At 29.5% G+C, this 13,846-nt stretch overlaps 1 protein-coding gene across 12 annotated transcripts; it reads left to right on the top strand.

The window, feature by feature from the left end:
- The first annotated feature begins 2,757 nt into the window (after nucleotides 1-2,757).
- Nucleotides 2,758-8,676, top strand: LOC112800074 (kinesin-like protein KIN-14R). 12 transcript variants are annotated; one of them, XM_072196216.1, is made up of 15 exons: nucleotides 2,758-3,164; nucleotides 3,793-3,853; nucleotides 3,956-4,055; nucleotides 4,171-4,256; nucleotides 4,349-4,514; nucleotides 4,626-4,961; nucleotides 5,541-5,712; nucleotides 5,806-5,918; nucleotides 6,043-6,106; nucleotides 6,187-6,676; nucleotides 7,297-7,510; nucleotides 7,584-7,621; nucleotides 7,717-7,880; nucleotides 7,974-8,289; nucleotides 8,375-8,676. In XM_072196216.1, exons 11-14 carry the CDS (start codon nucleotides 7,335-7,337, stop codon nucleotides 7,986-7,988), a joined length of 393 nt encoding a protein of 130 aa, XP_072052317.1. In that variant the 5' UTR covers nucleotides 2,758-3,164; nucleotides 3,793-3,853; nucleotides 3,956-4,055; nucleotides 4,171-4,256; nucleotides 4,349-4,514; nucleotides 4,626-4,961; nucleotides 5,541-5,712; nucleotides 5,806-5,918; nucleotides 6,043-6,106; nucleotides 6,187-6,676; nucleotides 7,297-7,334; the 3' UTR covers nucleotides 7,989-8,289; nucleotides 8,375-8,676. The 12 variants fall into 12 exon arrangements, 7 of the variants coding, with proteins under 7 accessions (XP_072052317.1, XP_072052316.1, XP_072052315.1 ...); XM_072196215.1 differs by having other exon boundaries at nucleotides 2,763-3,164; nucleotides 3,754-3,853; nucleotides 6,187-6,641; XM_072196214.1 differs by having other exon boundaries at nucleotides 2,763-3,164; nucleotides 3,754-3,853.
- Nucleotides 8,677-13,846: the final 5,170 nt, after the last annotated feature.

Genomic DNA, 13,846 nt, shown 5'->3' with positions numbered 1-13,846 from the left:
TTTTTTTTGAAGTATTACCTGTTTTATTTGTTGTAATAGGTGTTAAGATTCAGTATTTTTTGTTAGAACAAATGTTTTGGCAACAGTGTATTGTTATTAAAAACTTTATTTGAGATTAAAATTATTTACTTTGACTTCAAATATAAGTGTAAGATTGCACAAATTTTTCAATTAGGGTGGTGCTTCAATGTCATTACTTTTTTGGAGTGTCATTAGATTTAGGCCCGGTTTGGATAACCAACTTAATTAAGCTCCTTTTGCTAAAATAACTTAAACAATAAATAACTCTGTTAAAAGTAACTTATAAATAAGTTATTTTATGTTTGGATTTTTAATTCTAAAAGTGCTTATTTTATATAAATGTGATGAAAAGTAGAAGTATTATGAGAGAAGTTATTTTTTTTTTAACTTCTCTATAAGCTCCTAATACTACTACTTTTCATAAGTCAAAAGTTAAAAAAAGTTACTTCTAAAGTTTTCCAAATGGGCCCTTAAAGTAGTTGTGCCCAACAATTTTTTTGCTTCGCCATCAAATAGTAAAAGTTGTTGTAGTACTTTGATCGAAACCTTTAATTGAATTCTAAACCTAAAATAAGTATTGGGTTAGTAAAAAAATTGATTATATTTATTTTTTTTAGGATAAAGTACTAAATTGGTCTCTTACGTTTGGATGTAATATTATTTTGGTCTTTAAAGTTTAAAGTGTCCTATTTGAATCCAAAAAAGTTTTATTTAGGTTCAATGTAGTCCCACCGTGAGGTTAAAGTTAATAACTAACGGAATGTCCTACATAACTGTAGTACAAGAACAAAATCGATAATCTAGAGAACAAGTACAAGCTCTAGAGACACAAAATAAACCATGAATGCATCAATACATTTATTTATCATTTTTCTTACAATTCAAATGAAATATTTTTTTTATAGAACTAAAGAGAATGATAAATAAATGTATTGATACATCCACGATTGATTTTGTGCTTTTGGAGTTTGTACTTGTTCTCCAGATTATGAATCTTGTTCTTGTATGCTGTTATGTAGGAGATTCCGTTAATTATTTAATTTTAACCTCACAGTGGGACTATATTGAAGCAAAATGAAACTTTTTTGGATTTAAAAGGACACTTTAAACTTTAAAGACCAAAACAGGATTACGTCCAAACGTAGGAGACTAATTTAGTACTTTACCCTTTTTCTTAAGTTATTAAAAAAGGAACAATGAATAGCATATTAAAAGAAGTATAATTTTAACGATATTAAAATACAATTATATATAAAGTATTATAAAATAATATAAAAAGTATAAAAAACAAAAATAATTAAAGTATTTTTTCGTAATTTCAATTTAAAAATACAATAAATATGTTTGTTTTGTACCTTTTCATCTAATATAATCATTTGTAAGCAAAAAGGTTCCTCTTCATTTGTGGGTGCTAATGTTTTCCATAGACAAACCACGCGAACTTTGATAAACCAATTGTCTATTTGTTTGGTGATATTATCCAAAGAATGATGTTTCATTGAGTAAATTTGAGATGTTGTGTAGTTTGAAAATAAATTTTTCTGCTAAATTTGATGTTATTTGAAGGAATAGTAACAAGAGACTTATATAAATAATTCAAATAGTATGAAATTTAAATATTTGTAACGTAAAATTTATTATGATTAATAATATTATTATAACATTTGTAATATGGATGTTTATTACATTTAATAAGTTATTTATAGGAATTAATAAATTAATTATCGGAGTTATAAATTTATTGTATTGTTTATAACGGTAAAATATAATAAATATAATGATATGAATTCAATGTCCTTTTTAGTTTCTTTTGTATATTTTTTGTTGAGTTGGAAATAATAGTTGATTTGGCAAAAATTTAGTAGTTAATTCTAAAATTTTGCCAAGCAATGTTTTAAAAACCGGTTCGAGTCGGCCAGTCGAACTGGAAACCTTTAGTAAACACGGTTTGGACAAAAAACAAAACCGTCAAATTTAAAAATCGAAATTAGACTGCTGAACCGACTAGAAACCGGTCAATCGAATCGAGTTGTGACCAGCCGATTTTTGAATTTTGCCAAAAAAACGTGTTTTGACTTGGCCCCCAAAAGGAACCCTAGGACTCTTTCACCTAGACACCACACACCCACTCTCGAGCCTCCCCTCCAGCCTTCCATTATCACCTCTCGCCCTCACCACATTCAGTCTCCATCACGAGTTTTCGGCGCAATTTCTGTCCAGCCACCGCCGCTGCCGCAAGGTCCGTGGAAGTCACTTACCTGCACAAACCCGTGGTGCCAGCTTTCCGTTATGCAACCAGCTTTCTTTTCAGCCGTCAAAATCGCAGCCACCGCCAGCACTAGTTGCCGTCGCGAGTGTCTTCCTGCCAACACTAGCTCTGTTTGACCTTTCCACCCCAGCCACTGTTCCTGTCGCCACCAGCTCTGCATTCTTTCCTGTCTTCCGCTAACCCTAGGTATAAATCTAATTTGTTGTAATAATAATTGTTGAAGTATGATTAATTGTTGGTTCAATTGTTCTGAAAATCAAACCAGATCGACTGGTTCAATCGGATTAATCAGAAATTGATCATCTAACCGATTCGATTGAAGTACAAAATCATTTGAAAAAAACTGGTAAAAAACCGGTTGAACTGGCGGTTAACCGATGAACCATTTGAACCGAACGGTTTTTTCCGATTTTTAATTTTAAAAAAATGAAAAAATAAAAAATATATAAACCCTCCCCATTTTCTCTCTCTCACTCACGCAACGCAGAACCCAGCCCCCCTCTCTCTTCCCTGCCAACAGCAGCACGAAGCCAGGAGCCACCACCCAGTTCCCAGCGCCGTCGTCGCCGATCCTCTTCTCCTGGATCCCATCTCCTCGCGTCGCTAGGTCTCATCGCCGAACGGGTGGACGGTGCTGTCGCCGCGGGTGGAACTGACCGTGGTGGCATCAGGAAACATCGCCTGTGGAAGGTGAAGGTATACTCGTCGCCTGTAGTTGTTTCTCTTCCCCTCGCCGTCGTCTCTCTATCGCAGTCGAGCCCTTTGTCGCCGTCGAGCCCTCTCTGTGTGTCGCCGTTGAGCTCTCGATCTCTCTGTGTCGCCGTTGAGCTCTCGATCTCTCCGTGTCGCAGTCGAGCTAACGACCCTTCCTCCGGTAAATAATGCTGCTTGAATTATTTTTACTTGTTTTTGTACTTTTGTTAATAGGTGTTGATTGAGTTGCTGGTTTTACTATTTTAATGATCTTGATTTGCTGAGTTAATAGTACTGCATTACTGATTTTGATCATTTTTTATTATCCTGAGTTGTTGAGTTGTTGATTTTTAAAAATGATGTTGCTAATATTCTGGAATAATACTGTTGCTGGTTTTCTGGTTTTCTGATTTGGGTATGTATTGACATATGTGAGTGAGTGGCAAGTTCATGCGGAGGTTCAGGTTCTGTGAGAACGCCAAGATGGATCAGGTGAAGACATCCATAGAGAATGGTGTTCTTACTGTCACTGTTCCCAAGGGAGGGAGGGCATTGAGAATTGGAAGATATACTCAGGCTAGGATAGACCAATGTTATTTTCTCTTCTTTCCATGATGTGACACACTAAGTCGGTAGAGCTCATTGTTCCATTGGTGTTTTTTCTCAGTTATCTTGATACTGGTTGTTAAAGTACTTATATATCGTTGAAGTGCTTTTGGCTTCTTGGTAGCATTTCCTAATTTTATTTTCATTGTCCTTGTACATCAAAGTGTGGAAAAACAAGCTCAAGAGCTGAGCATTTCTAGCAGGTATGAAGTTGATAAGAAGAAAAGGACAGAAGCAATTAGCAATTTACAGGAGAAAGTAAAGGTAAGTTATGAAAATCTAGGAAACATTTATATTTAAGAGAGATTATTGTTATCATGATCAGAATTGCATTCTAAGTGTACATGCACCTAATTTGCCCTGCAGTTGATGAAGAGTGATTATTGTCAACTTTCTCTTGAAGCGCATGAATGTGTTGATTCAATCCCAAAATTAAATAAGATGGTATTTGCAATTCAGGAATTGGGTATGCTTCAGTAATACACTTCGTCTCTTTTTTTCTTTATTCAAGAGTTGAGTTGCACTTAACTTTTTTGGTTTTGAAATATTACAAAAATATTTAAGGGACTAAACTTTTGCAGTTAAGCGGTGTGAAGATCTCAAAGTGAAGTACAATGAAGAGATGACAGAGAGAAAAAAGCTCTTCAATAAACTTAAGAGTCTAAAGGTACATCTTACATGGTCTATAAGCAAAAGTTGTTTCGATTTGAAGAGTATTCTAAGCCAAAGGCACTAACGCATTTCTGTTAAGAATATCAGGGAACATTAAGGTTTTCTGCCGTTGCCGTCCCTTAACTAAGGACGAGATCTCCCCTGGCTGTACTACAATTGTGGATTTTGATGCAGCAAAGGATGGAATTTTGACAACTAATGTCAAAACAGCCATTCAAATTTGACAGAGTATATACACCAAAAGATGATCAAGGTATACATATAAAGCTTTATTTTATTAGTACTATTTTATATATTTTATTTTATTGTGCAAGATCTGGAATTTGGTGGTTCGTAAATCGACAGTGTTGCTTTGTTTCTACAGTTGATGTTTTTGCTGATGCCTCATCAATGGTAACATCTGTGTTGGACGGCTACAATGTATGCATATTTGCTTATGGGCAAACAGGAACAGGAAAGACATTTACCATGGAGGGAACAGAGCTGAATAGAGGAGTAAATTATAGGACTCTTGAGCTCTTTTTAACGTGATGAGATCCTTTAGAGGCTTGTTTTATCTCCAACCTGAGCTCTTGTTCCTTTGCTTACTAAGGTCGAACAAGAGCTCGGGTTGGAGATAAAACAAGCCTCTAAAGGATCTCATCAGCTAAAGTTGAAAACGTTAAGGAGGCCTGGGATGTACTGCAAGCTGGAAGCAAAGGTAGAGCAGTGGGAAGTAATAATGTTAATCAGCATAGTAGTAGATCTCACTGGTACCAAGCTTTTGCATTCTATAAGAAGCTCTCTAGTATATATATCTTCTCTTCATCAAAATGAAATTTCTTCTTTGAATACTTGTAATGATTACTTGTTTCTTACTTTCTTTTTCGGCATACTTTGTATAATGGTGATGGCTAAAAATTTGCTCAATAGTGAGTGTACTAAGAGGAACCTTTTGGCTTGTGGATTTGGCGGATAATGAGACTTACAAAGACTAATGTGCAAAGGGAGTGGCTTAAGAAAGCGCAAAATATCAACCGATTTCTTTCAGCTCTTGGCAATGTTATATCTGCTTTAGCAGCCAAGAGTAGTTACATTCTCTATAGATATAACACCATTATCCTTACTTTTTACTATTCTTAATAGATATTTAGTGATATTTGTTTTTGGGAGTTTTAGAAACTCAAAATTGACACATTTACTTCAAGGTTCTTTAGGTATGTCTACTTCTTTTCATTTTGTTTTCTATGTGCATATGAGCTGCAGGCATGTATTGATAATGCTCTTCCCTAACATATAGGATTATAGGGAGTGACGCTAAAACTTTGATGTTTGTGCAAATTAGTCCATCAGACAAGGACTTAGATAAAACTCTTAGCGCACTTAATTTCGCAACTAGAGTGAGGGGTGTTGTGTTAGGTTCCGTTAAGATGCAAGTTGACACAGGTGAACTTCAAAAGACAAAAGTAATGGTAAGTTGCTGATGTAATTCATAAAAAATAATTTATTATTTCACGGTTATATGTAAATAATGTTTTCTTTCTTACTTTTACACTTTGGTATAGGTTGAAAAACTTGAAGGCCAGATTGAGTTGAAGACTTCCATGCAAAACAAATTTCTCAATTGTTGAAGAAATTTAAAGTAAAAGAAGAAACCTATAGAAAGCGGGAAGAAAAGGTATTTTTCCTACAAATTTAGTTTGTGTTGAATATATGTTACACTGGACTTTATTGTCACTTATGATTACTCAGTACTCTGTCTCTTCCGGGTATGTAATGGGATTCTTATGTTCATTATTCAGATCAAGGAGCTCGAGAGAAAAAGTAAAAGAGCATGTAAAGAGCTCAACTTTGCTTCGTCAGCAGGTAGCTTCTTATGTTCTTGCATGAATTACACTTTTGCAAATTGTTATGTTATATAACACGGACTTTATTTTATTACAAAGAGAGGATAGGTACAGAAAGAAGGAACAACAGTTGCCACACCCGACGCAGCCCAGGAGCTTGACATGCTCTGTGCTTGTTCAGAAGCCGTCGTCATCAACGCCAAGAACAACTGCTCTCATTTACCGCAGAAGTTCCTCAGCTTTGCATCTGATGGATTTGCCATGCAATTCCGTATCTCTGAATTCAAAGAATCAGTTGCAGCAGTTGGTGAGAAGATGCCCCATGTCAAAGAGATCAGAATCCCTGTAGTTAGTGATGGTGAAAGGCAATCTCTTACAACTCCAAAATCTGTTAAAACTAGCTTCTCAGTGCAAGTTACTACCCATGACAGTGCAGTTACAGAAACAGGTAGACATCTAGAAGACGAAGAAGACCTCCACGACCTTGAGGTGAAAGAGGTTGCGGACGGCTTAGGTCGTGGAAGACCTCCATAGCGGACTAGCACATTATTCAGGCAAATTCAAGGAATTGCTTGTTGATATTGTTAATGTAGCTATCTGAAATCAATATTGTAATGTACGCAGTCTAACCTGATAATTATATCAGTGGCTGTTTCCACGGCTTGAACCCGTGACCTTGAGGTCACGTGGAGACAACTCATCCGCTGCTCCGAGGCTCCCCTTCTTCTATAAGAAAGAGAAATAAAAATATACTATACTCACTTTATTATAGATTTATTTACTCAACATATTCTTTTAGTACTTTTTTCAAGTATTATCAATAATCTTATTTTTATTATTATTATTATATATGATCAATTTTTTATTTACTATGTCCAAAAAAGGTCAATAATTCATACATAATAATTTTGTTATTCAGAGTATCTAGAAAGAATATTAAAATATATTATTTTATATGCTATAAATATTTATGATTTTTTTTTGTACTCTTTTTAGATTCTCTCAATAATAAGATTATTATGGATGAATTGTAGACTCTTTTTGGACAAAATAAATAAAGTTAATAATAATAATAATGTTAGATCTCACTGGTACCAAGCTTTTGCATTCTATAAGAAGCTCTTTAGTATATATGTCTTCTCTTCATCAAAATGAAATTTCTTCTTTGAATACTTGTAATGATTGCTTGTTTCTTACTTCCTTTTCCAGCATACTTTGTATAATGGTAATGGCTAAAAATTTGCTGAATGGTGAGTGTACCAAGAGGAAGCTTTGGCTTGTGGAGTTGGCAAGTAGTGAGACTTACAAAAACTAATGTACAAGGGGAGCGGCTTAAGAAAGCGCAAAATATCAACCGATCTCTTTCGGCTCTTGGCAATGTTATATTTGCTTTAGCAGCCAAGAGTAGTTACATTCCCTATAGGTATAACATCATTATCCTTACTTTTTACTATTCTTAATAAATATTTAGTGATATTTTCTTTTGGGAGTTTCAGGAACTCAAAATTGACACATTTACTTCAAGACTCTTTAGGTATGTCTACTTTTTTTCATTTTGTTTTTTATGTGCACATGAGAACTCTCAGCTTCTGCAGGCATGTATTGATAATGCTCTTCCCTAACGTATAGGGGGTGACGTTAAAACTTTGATGTTCGTGCAAAACAATCCATTGGTTAAGGACTTAGATAAAACTCTTAGCTCGCTTACTTTCACAACTAGAGTGAGGGGTGTTGTGTTAGGTTCCGTTAAGATGCAAGTTGACACAAGTGAACTTCGAAAGACAAAAGCAATGGTAAGTTGCTGGTGTAATACATCAAAAATAATTTATTATTTCACGGTTATATGCAAATAATGTTTTCTTTCTTACTTTTACACTTTGGTATAGCTCGAAGAACTTTAAGGTCAGATTGAGTTGAAGACATCCATGCAAAACCGGTCAGAAAAACAAAATTTTCAGTTGTCGGAGAAATTTAAAGTAAAAGAAGAAACCTACAGAAAGCGGGAAGAAAAGATATTTTTCCTACAAATTTAGTTTGTGTTGAATATATGTTACACTGGACTTTATTGTCACTTATGATTACTCAGTACTCTGTCTCTTCAGAGTATGTAATGGGATTCTTATATTCATTATTCAGATCAAGGAGCTCGAGAAAAAAAAAGTAAAAGAGCATGTAAAGAGCTCAACTTTGCTTCGTGAGGAGGTAATTTCTTATGTTCTTACATGAATTACACTTTTGCAAATTGTTATGTTATATAGCAAGAACTTTATTTTACACTTTTGCCTAGGTCGTGGAAGACCTCCATAGCGGACTAGCGCATTGTTCAGAAGTTACCTGCTGATGAAGCAAAGCTGAGCTCTGTTCCTGCTCTTTTACTTTTCTCTCTAACTCCTTGATCTGAAGAATGAACATAAGAATCCCATTACATACCCCGGAGAGAAAGAATGCTGAGTAATCATAAGTGACCATATATTCCAGTGTAACATATATTCAACACAAACTAAATTTGTAGGAAAAAATACATTTTCTTCTTATTCGGTGATTTAATGGATTAAGGAAAAAAATAAACTTTGTGAATTATTCAAATTATGTGACCTTCCACATGCAAACAATCGTTCAAATTATGTTCGACTACCCCCATACAATTATGGGTGTGTTTGGTAAAATGTTGGAAGTACAAGAAGCGCGTTCAATCTTTTTGAACACTGTCATTTTAATTTGGCTAATTTTTTTCTTCTGAACGCGAATATGATTCTGGATTTGAATTTTCGTTCATCAGAAGCAATAAATTGTAGCTTTTGCGTTTAGCGTTCACTCTATAAATTTAAAAATTAATTGATATTCTACTAATTTTGTCATTCAATCTCATCTACAATAAGAAATACCAAAAACAATATCAGAGTTCTTAAATTTTTTTCATAGTTATGCTTTACAAACAAATATTTTTTTAAATATTATTATTAGTATTCTTTGTTAAGTTTTAATTTTTATCAAATTTTTATTTATTTTTTTATTAATAGTATAGATATTTTTTTTAGAATTTTTTTATGTCGACTTGTGCATATCATTGTATTTTTTTAATAGAATTTTTAATATTCATTGTTTATATATCTTTTTTAATTATTTTTATTAATATGTATTTTTTTGTAGAACTTTATTTTTTTATTTGACTTTTGTATATTTTTAAGTTTTAACTACGTATTCTTAAATTAGTATATGTTTTATTTATTATTATTAATTTTTATAATATAAATTTTATTAAAAAGATATAATTAAATACAAAAAGGGTACTAACAAATTATAAGAAAAGAATATTAATTTTCAATACATAAATTTAAATTCTTTTCAAAAGTAATTATAGTTAAAAAGTGTTAAAATAATATAGATTTAAATGATATAAATTCATGTCCTTTTTAGTAATTTTTGTTTAAACATAATTTTGAATAATGTAATCCAAACAACATTCATTTTATTATAATCAATTTTGATACAAAATTATCAAACATAAGTTACGTTAACACCAAATTACTTTTTATCAAAATTAAGTTTGTAAAATCAATTTTATACAAAATTTTGTTTGCAAACTCTAATCTAAACACATATTATTATTTTAGGGACCGTTATGATTTTTTCTCTAAAGTATATTTTTGGATTACTAGTATATTTGAAAAGCATTAGAATGAGAAAAGAATTCTATTTTTATTAAGAAATGAATTTCAATTCTATTTTAAATTTAAATTCATAATTTGAAATAATTAATTGCATGAATGAAATAAATTTTGTGTTTTTTATTATTTTATCTTTGTGATTTTTTATTTGTCTTTTTTATTTGTTTATTAAAAAAATTGTTGATATTTCAATCTTTAATAATAATGGAATTATATTTTGGTTTGATTTAGTACATTAATGTAAAAATTAAAATTATCTTGAGAATTAAAAATTACACTTTTATTGTATTATAAACTAGAAAAAAAGAATTCTTTTCTTATGAGAATTCTATTCTCAATGTGTTTTAAACACATTTTAAAAAAATTAAACTAAAAAAATTGAATTAATAACTAAGTAATAATAAAAATTAATAAATTCTGATGATTTTTAATATTTTTCTCAAATCAAATGAAAGATTATATTTTTGAGACACCAAAAAATATTTAATAACAAAAAATTAGTAAAAAATAATTAAAATTAACTTTAAATAATATTTATTAATTATCGTTAAAATTAATAAATATTAAATAAAATAAATTTAAAATATTTTTTATTTTTTTAGTATTATGAAAAAGAAAAATTGGATTTTTAAATTGGAAGGTACATGCTATTATTGAAGTTTGTGTGTAGAGTTGCTTACTACTCAGCTCAATTGATTCCATTTTCCAAAGCAATATTTAATACAAAATCTTTTCCCCACACAACACAACAAAACCAACGTCGTCACCCTTCTTTTTCATCTTTCTCTTCTTCTTCTTCTTCTTCTTTATCCCTCTCTCCCTCTCCACGCTCAACCTACAGCACCTCCTTTTCTGAATCTGATGCAAGCTCCGTTTTAAAGGGTCATTTTTTACTTGTTTCAAGAGGAAGTAGTGGAAGGTGGATTGACCCTTTAGCTTGGTAAAAGCATCAGGATCAAAAATATCGTTTTTTTTCTTTGTGGGTATTGGATTTTGAGTTTGTGTTGAGTTGACCTAGAAAAATTGAAATGGTGGGTATATTTTCGAGATTTTCTGTTGGAAGGAACATCCACCGACGGACGCAAAGTGCTCTGGTATTTTTTTATTTTTTTTTTACACTTTTACTGTTTTGTGTTTTTTGTTTGTTAGTTTTTTCATCCGATGAACCGTTTGATCAATACAATTCCAATGATCTCTTATTTGTTTGTTTATTTGGTTTGTCTTCTTTGAACTTGGATTGACCAATGAAGGCTGAATTTACGATTCGTGCAAGTGTTTATACATGATTATAATAATAATTTAAATATAATTAAAGTTCTTTTTTCTTCTTCTATCTTTTTTTATTCTCTTTTTTTGTCATCAAAATTTATAATTATTAGTATTTAAATTATTAAACTAATTTAATTAAATTTAATTATGAGCAATTATATTATCAACAGATATTATTATTTTTGGTCAACAATAATTTGTATTTATATTTATAAATATTTTACTTATAATAAACATATAATTTATATTTATATTATAAAAATTTTATATATATAAATTAATATAGTTTGTATTTAAGTTTTTTAAAATTTGTAAATATGAATTAGTAAATTTTTTTATTAAAAATAATTTAATATTTATACTAATTAAATAATGACAAAAAATACTAAAAATTAATGGCAACAAATCTATCTTTAATTATTTCAATAAGTTGATCACATAACATCACCGTAATAATTTCCGTCAGTCCGTCACTTTGATGTATTTTCGAGAACGAGGATTCTTTAATTCTTTTGACTATTCCAAAACGAGGATGACATATTTGGACATTGAAATTCTTCAAAATGTATGTGAGCTGGTTGATGATGATGCCCAAACTTCAGAAAAGCATGAAACAAAGTGGTTGGCTATTAATGTTACAGGATACCAAACAAATCAATGTCCAAAAATATGTCTTAGTGAATCGAATCAAACAATTGAACTATTCAACCGCGATTAATATGTTGTTCACAGTTTTCGTCAAATCTAGTAGAAACTAAAATTTTCTAAGGGAAATTTAGAACTTTTTCTCTTTAATATTGTATTATTAGGGGTGAAATCCTTCCACATGAATCAAATTACGTATTAAATACTATTATGGCTATATACAAAAAATGTGAGTGACGCTTTATATTTTTTAATTAAAATAATATTTTTTAAATAAAACGTCAATAATATTTTATGTTTTAATAAGTAAAATAATATTTTTGTTTACAAAATATTAGTGACATTTTATTCTTTTATAATTAAATTTTTTTATTACAAAACGTCACTTCCATTACAATTCTGTAAAACACTAAAATAATCAAATATTTTTTTATTTTACATTAAAATTATTCATATAAAAATTTTAGTCGAAAATTTATCCTAAGGTTATAGTTATTTATCTACAAAATAAATTTAATCTGTCACTCTCAACATTACTTAAATAAACCTTGTTAATAATTTTGGGGGAATAAAAAGTCATTTTTATTTTTTAATAATTAACTTTCTCTAACCTGTATAATAATTCTCTCTCTATTGAAACTTATCCTGAAAATATAAATTTTTAAAATAAATAAATTAAATTCAATATTTGCAGTTATATTGTTTTTTCAAATGATTTAATTTATTTCATTTATAATGGGTAAATATATCTTGTAAATTAGATATATCGTTTCTAGTCGTTTCCAGTAATAATAAAATAAGTAAAAAGTGTTGACATATAATAATTTAAAAAATGGAAGAACATTTTTTTTTATCAATTTTCATGCTGCTTATATTATATTAAGTGGCTCTTTCAATTTTAAGTTTTCTTGTAAGTTGAACGTTGTTTTCTAATTTTAAAAGCCATTAATTAATTTTTATTTATTATATTTTCTATTATTAAATAGGAAAATAAAGTTAAAAATTAATTAATTAATAAAAAGAAAACATAATGTTAAGAATATTTTTATTTTTTAATTACTTATATTTGTAATAAAATTTGTTAATTATTTTAATATTTATACAAAAACTAAAAAAACCTAAAATAAAATTAAATGAGAAATGCATCTATAATTTATTATTTTTGACTATTAGTATAGTGAATATTCATCTCAGTCCTTGATAATTTTTTCGAAAGACTACCAGATTTAAAAAAAAGTATTATTTCGCCCCTATAATTAATTTCGTGAGATTGATTAGCTCCTTTGTCAATGATCTCTCTTCAAAACATGCTAAATATATCCTCCGTTTAATTTCTATAAGTAAAAATAATTTAAAAATTACTAATATTTCTTAGTTTTACACAGTAAATTTAGCCGATGTATTTGAATTAGGTAACAAAAAACAAGTAACAATTGTTCTTAGAAGACAACGAGATTTCAAACAAAAAAAATTTGTCAATCCTAATTGGCTCTTAACGGATAAATAAACCGTTTAACATGTTATGTATGTTTATTCTGTTAATATAGAAATAAAATATTGACAGATGGTTAATTAGTCTCACAGAAATAAAGTTTAAGAGTCAAAAGAAATATTTTTTTATTAAAAATCTTATTGTCTTTTGAAATAGTTGTTAAAAGCTGTTTAAGATTTTTACTCTAAAGTATACTGTTAGATTATTAAAATATTATATTTAAAAAATATTAAAATAAAAAAATTCTACTTTTATTAAAGAGTAAATTTTGATTCTATTTCAAATTTAAATTCATAATTTGATATAATTAATGAAATGAATTTTTTGTTTTTTATTATTTTATCTTTGTGATTTTTTTTATTTGTCTTTCTTATTTGTTTATTAGAAATAATTTTAATATTTCAATTTTTAGTAATAATAAATCGTAAATTAGATCCGACAATTAGAATTCTCTTGAGAATTGAAAATTATACTTTTATTGTATTCTAAACTAAAAAAAAAATTGTTCTTGTGAGAATTTTATTCTTAATGTGTTCTAAACACTTTTAAAAAAATTAGACTAAATAAATTGAGTTGATGATTGAGTGATGATAAAAAATTATTAATTTTCTAATATTTTTCTCAAATCAAATTAGAGGATTATATTTTTAAGTCACCAAAAAAATGTGAAAAAGAAAAATTGGAT

Source organism: Arachis hypogaea, chromosome 5 (genome assembly GCF_003086295.3).
Source record: "Arachis hypogaea cultivar Tifrunner chromosome 5, arahy.Tifrunner.gnm2.J5K5, whole genome shotgun sequence".
In the NCBI taxonomy this organism is placed as follows: domain Eukaryota; kingdom Viridiplantae; phylum Streptophyta; class Magnoliopsida; order Fabales; family Fabaceae; genus Arachis; species Arachis hypogaea.
The sequence above is the reverse complement of the archived record's forward strand: the minus strand, read 5'-3'. Positions and strand labels throughout refer to the sequence as shown.

Excerpts from the sequence above, each read along its gene's own strand:
- LOC112800074 (XM_072196216.1), top strand. The coding sequence starts at position 7,335 with ATGGTGAGTGTACCAAGAGGAAGCTTTGGCTTGTGGAGTTGGCAAGTA. Across the intron at positions 7,511-7,583 it reads AGTAGTTACATTCCCTATAG|GAACTCAAAATTGACACATT; the intron begins GTATAACATCAT and ends TGGGAGTTTCAG. Across the intron at positions 7,622-7,716 it reads TTTACTTCAAGACTCTTTAG|GGGGTGACGTTAAAACTTTG; the intron begins GTATGTCTACTT and ends CCTAACGTATAG.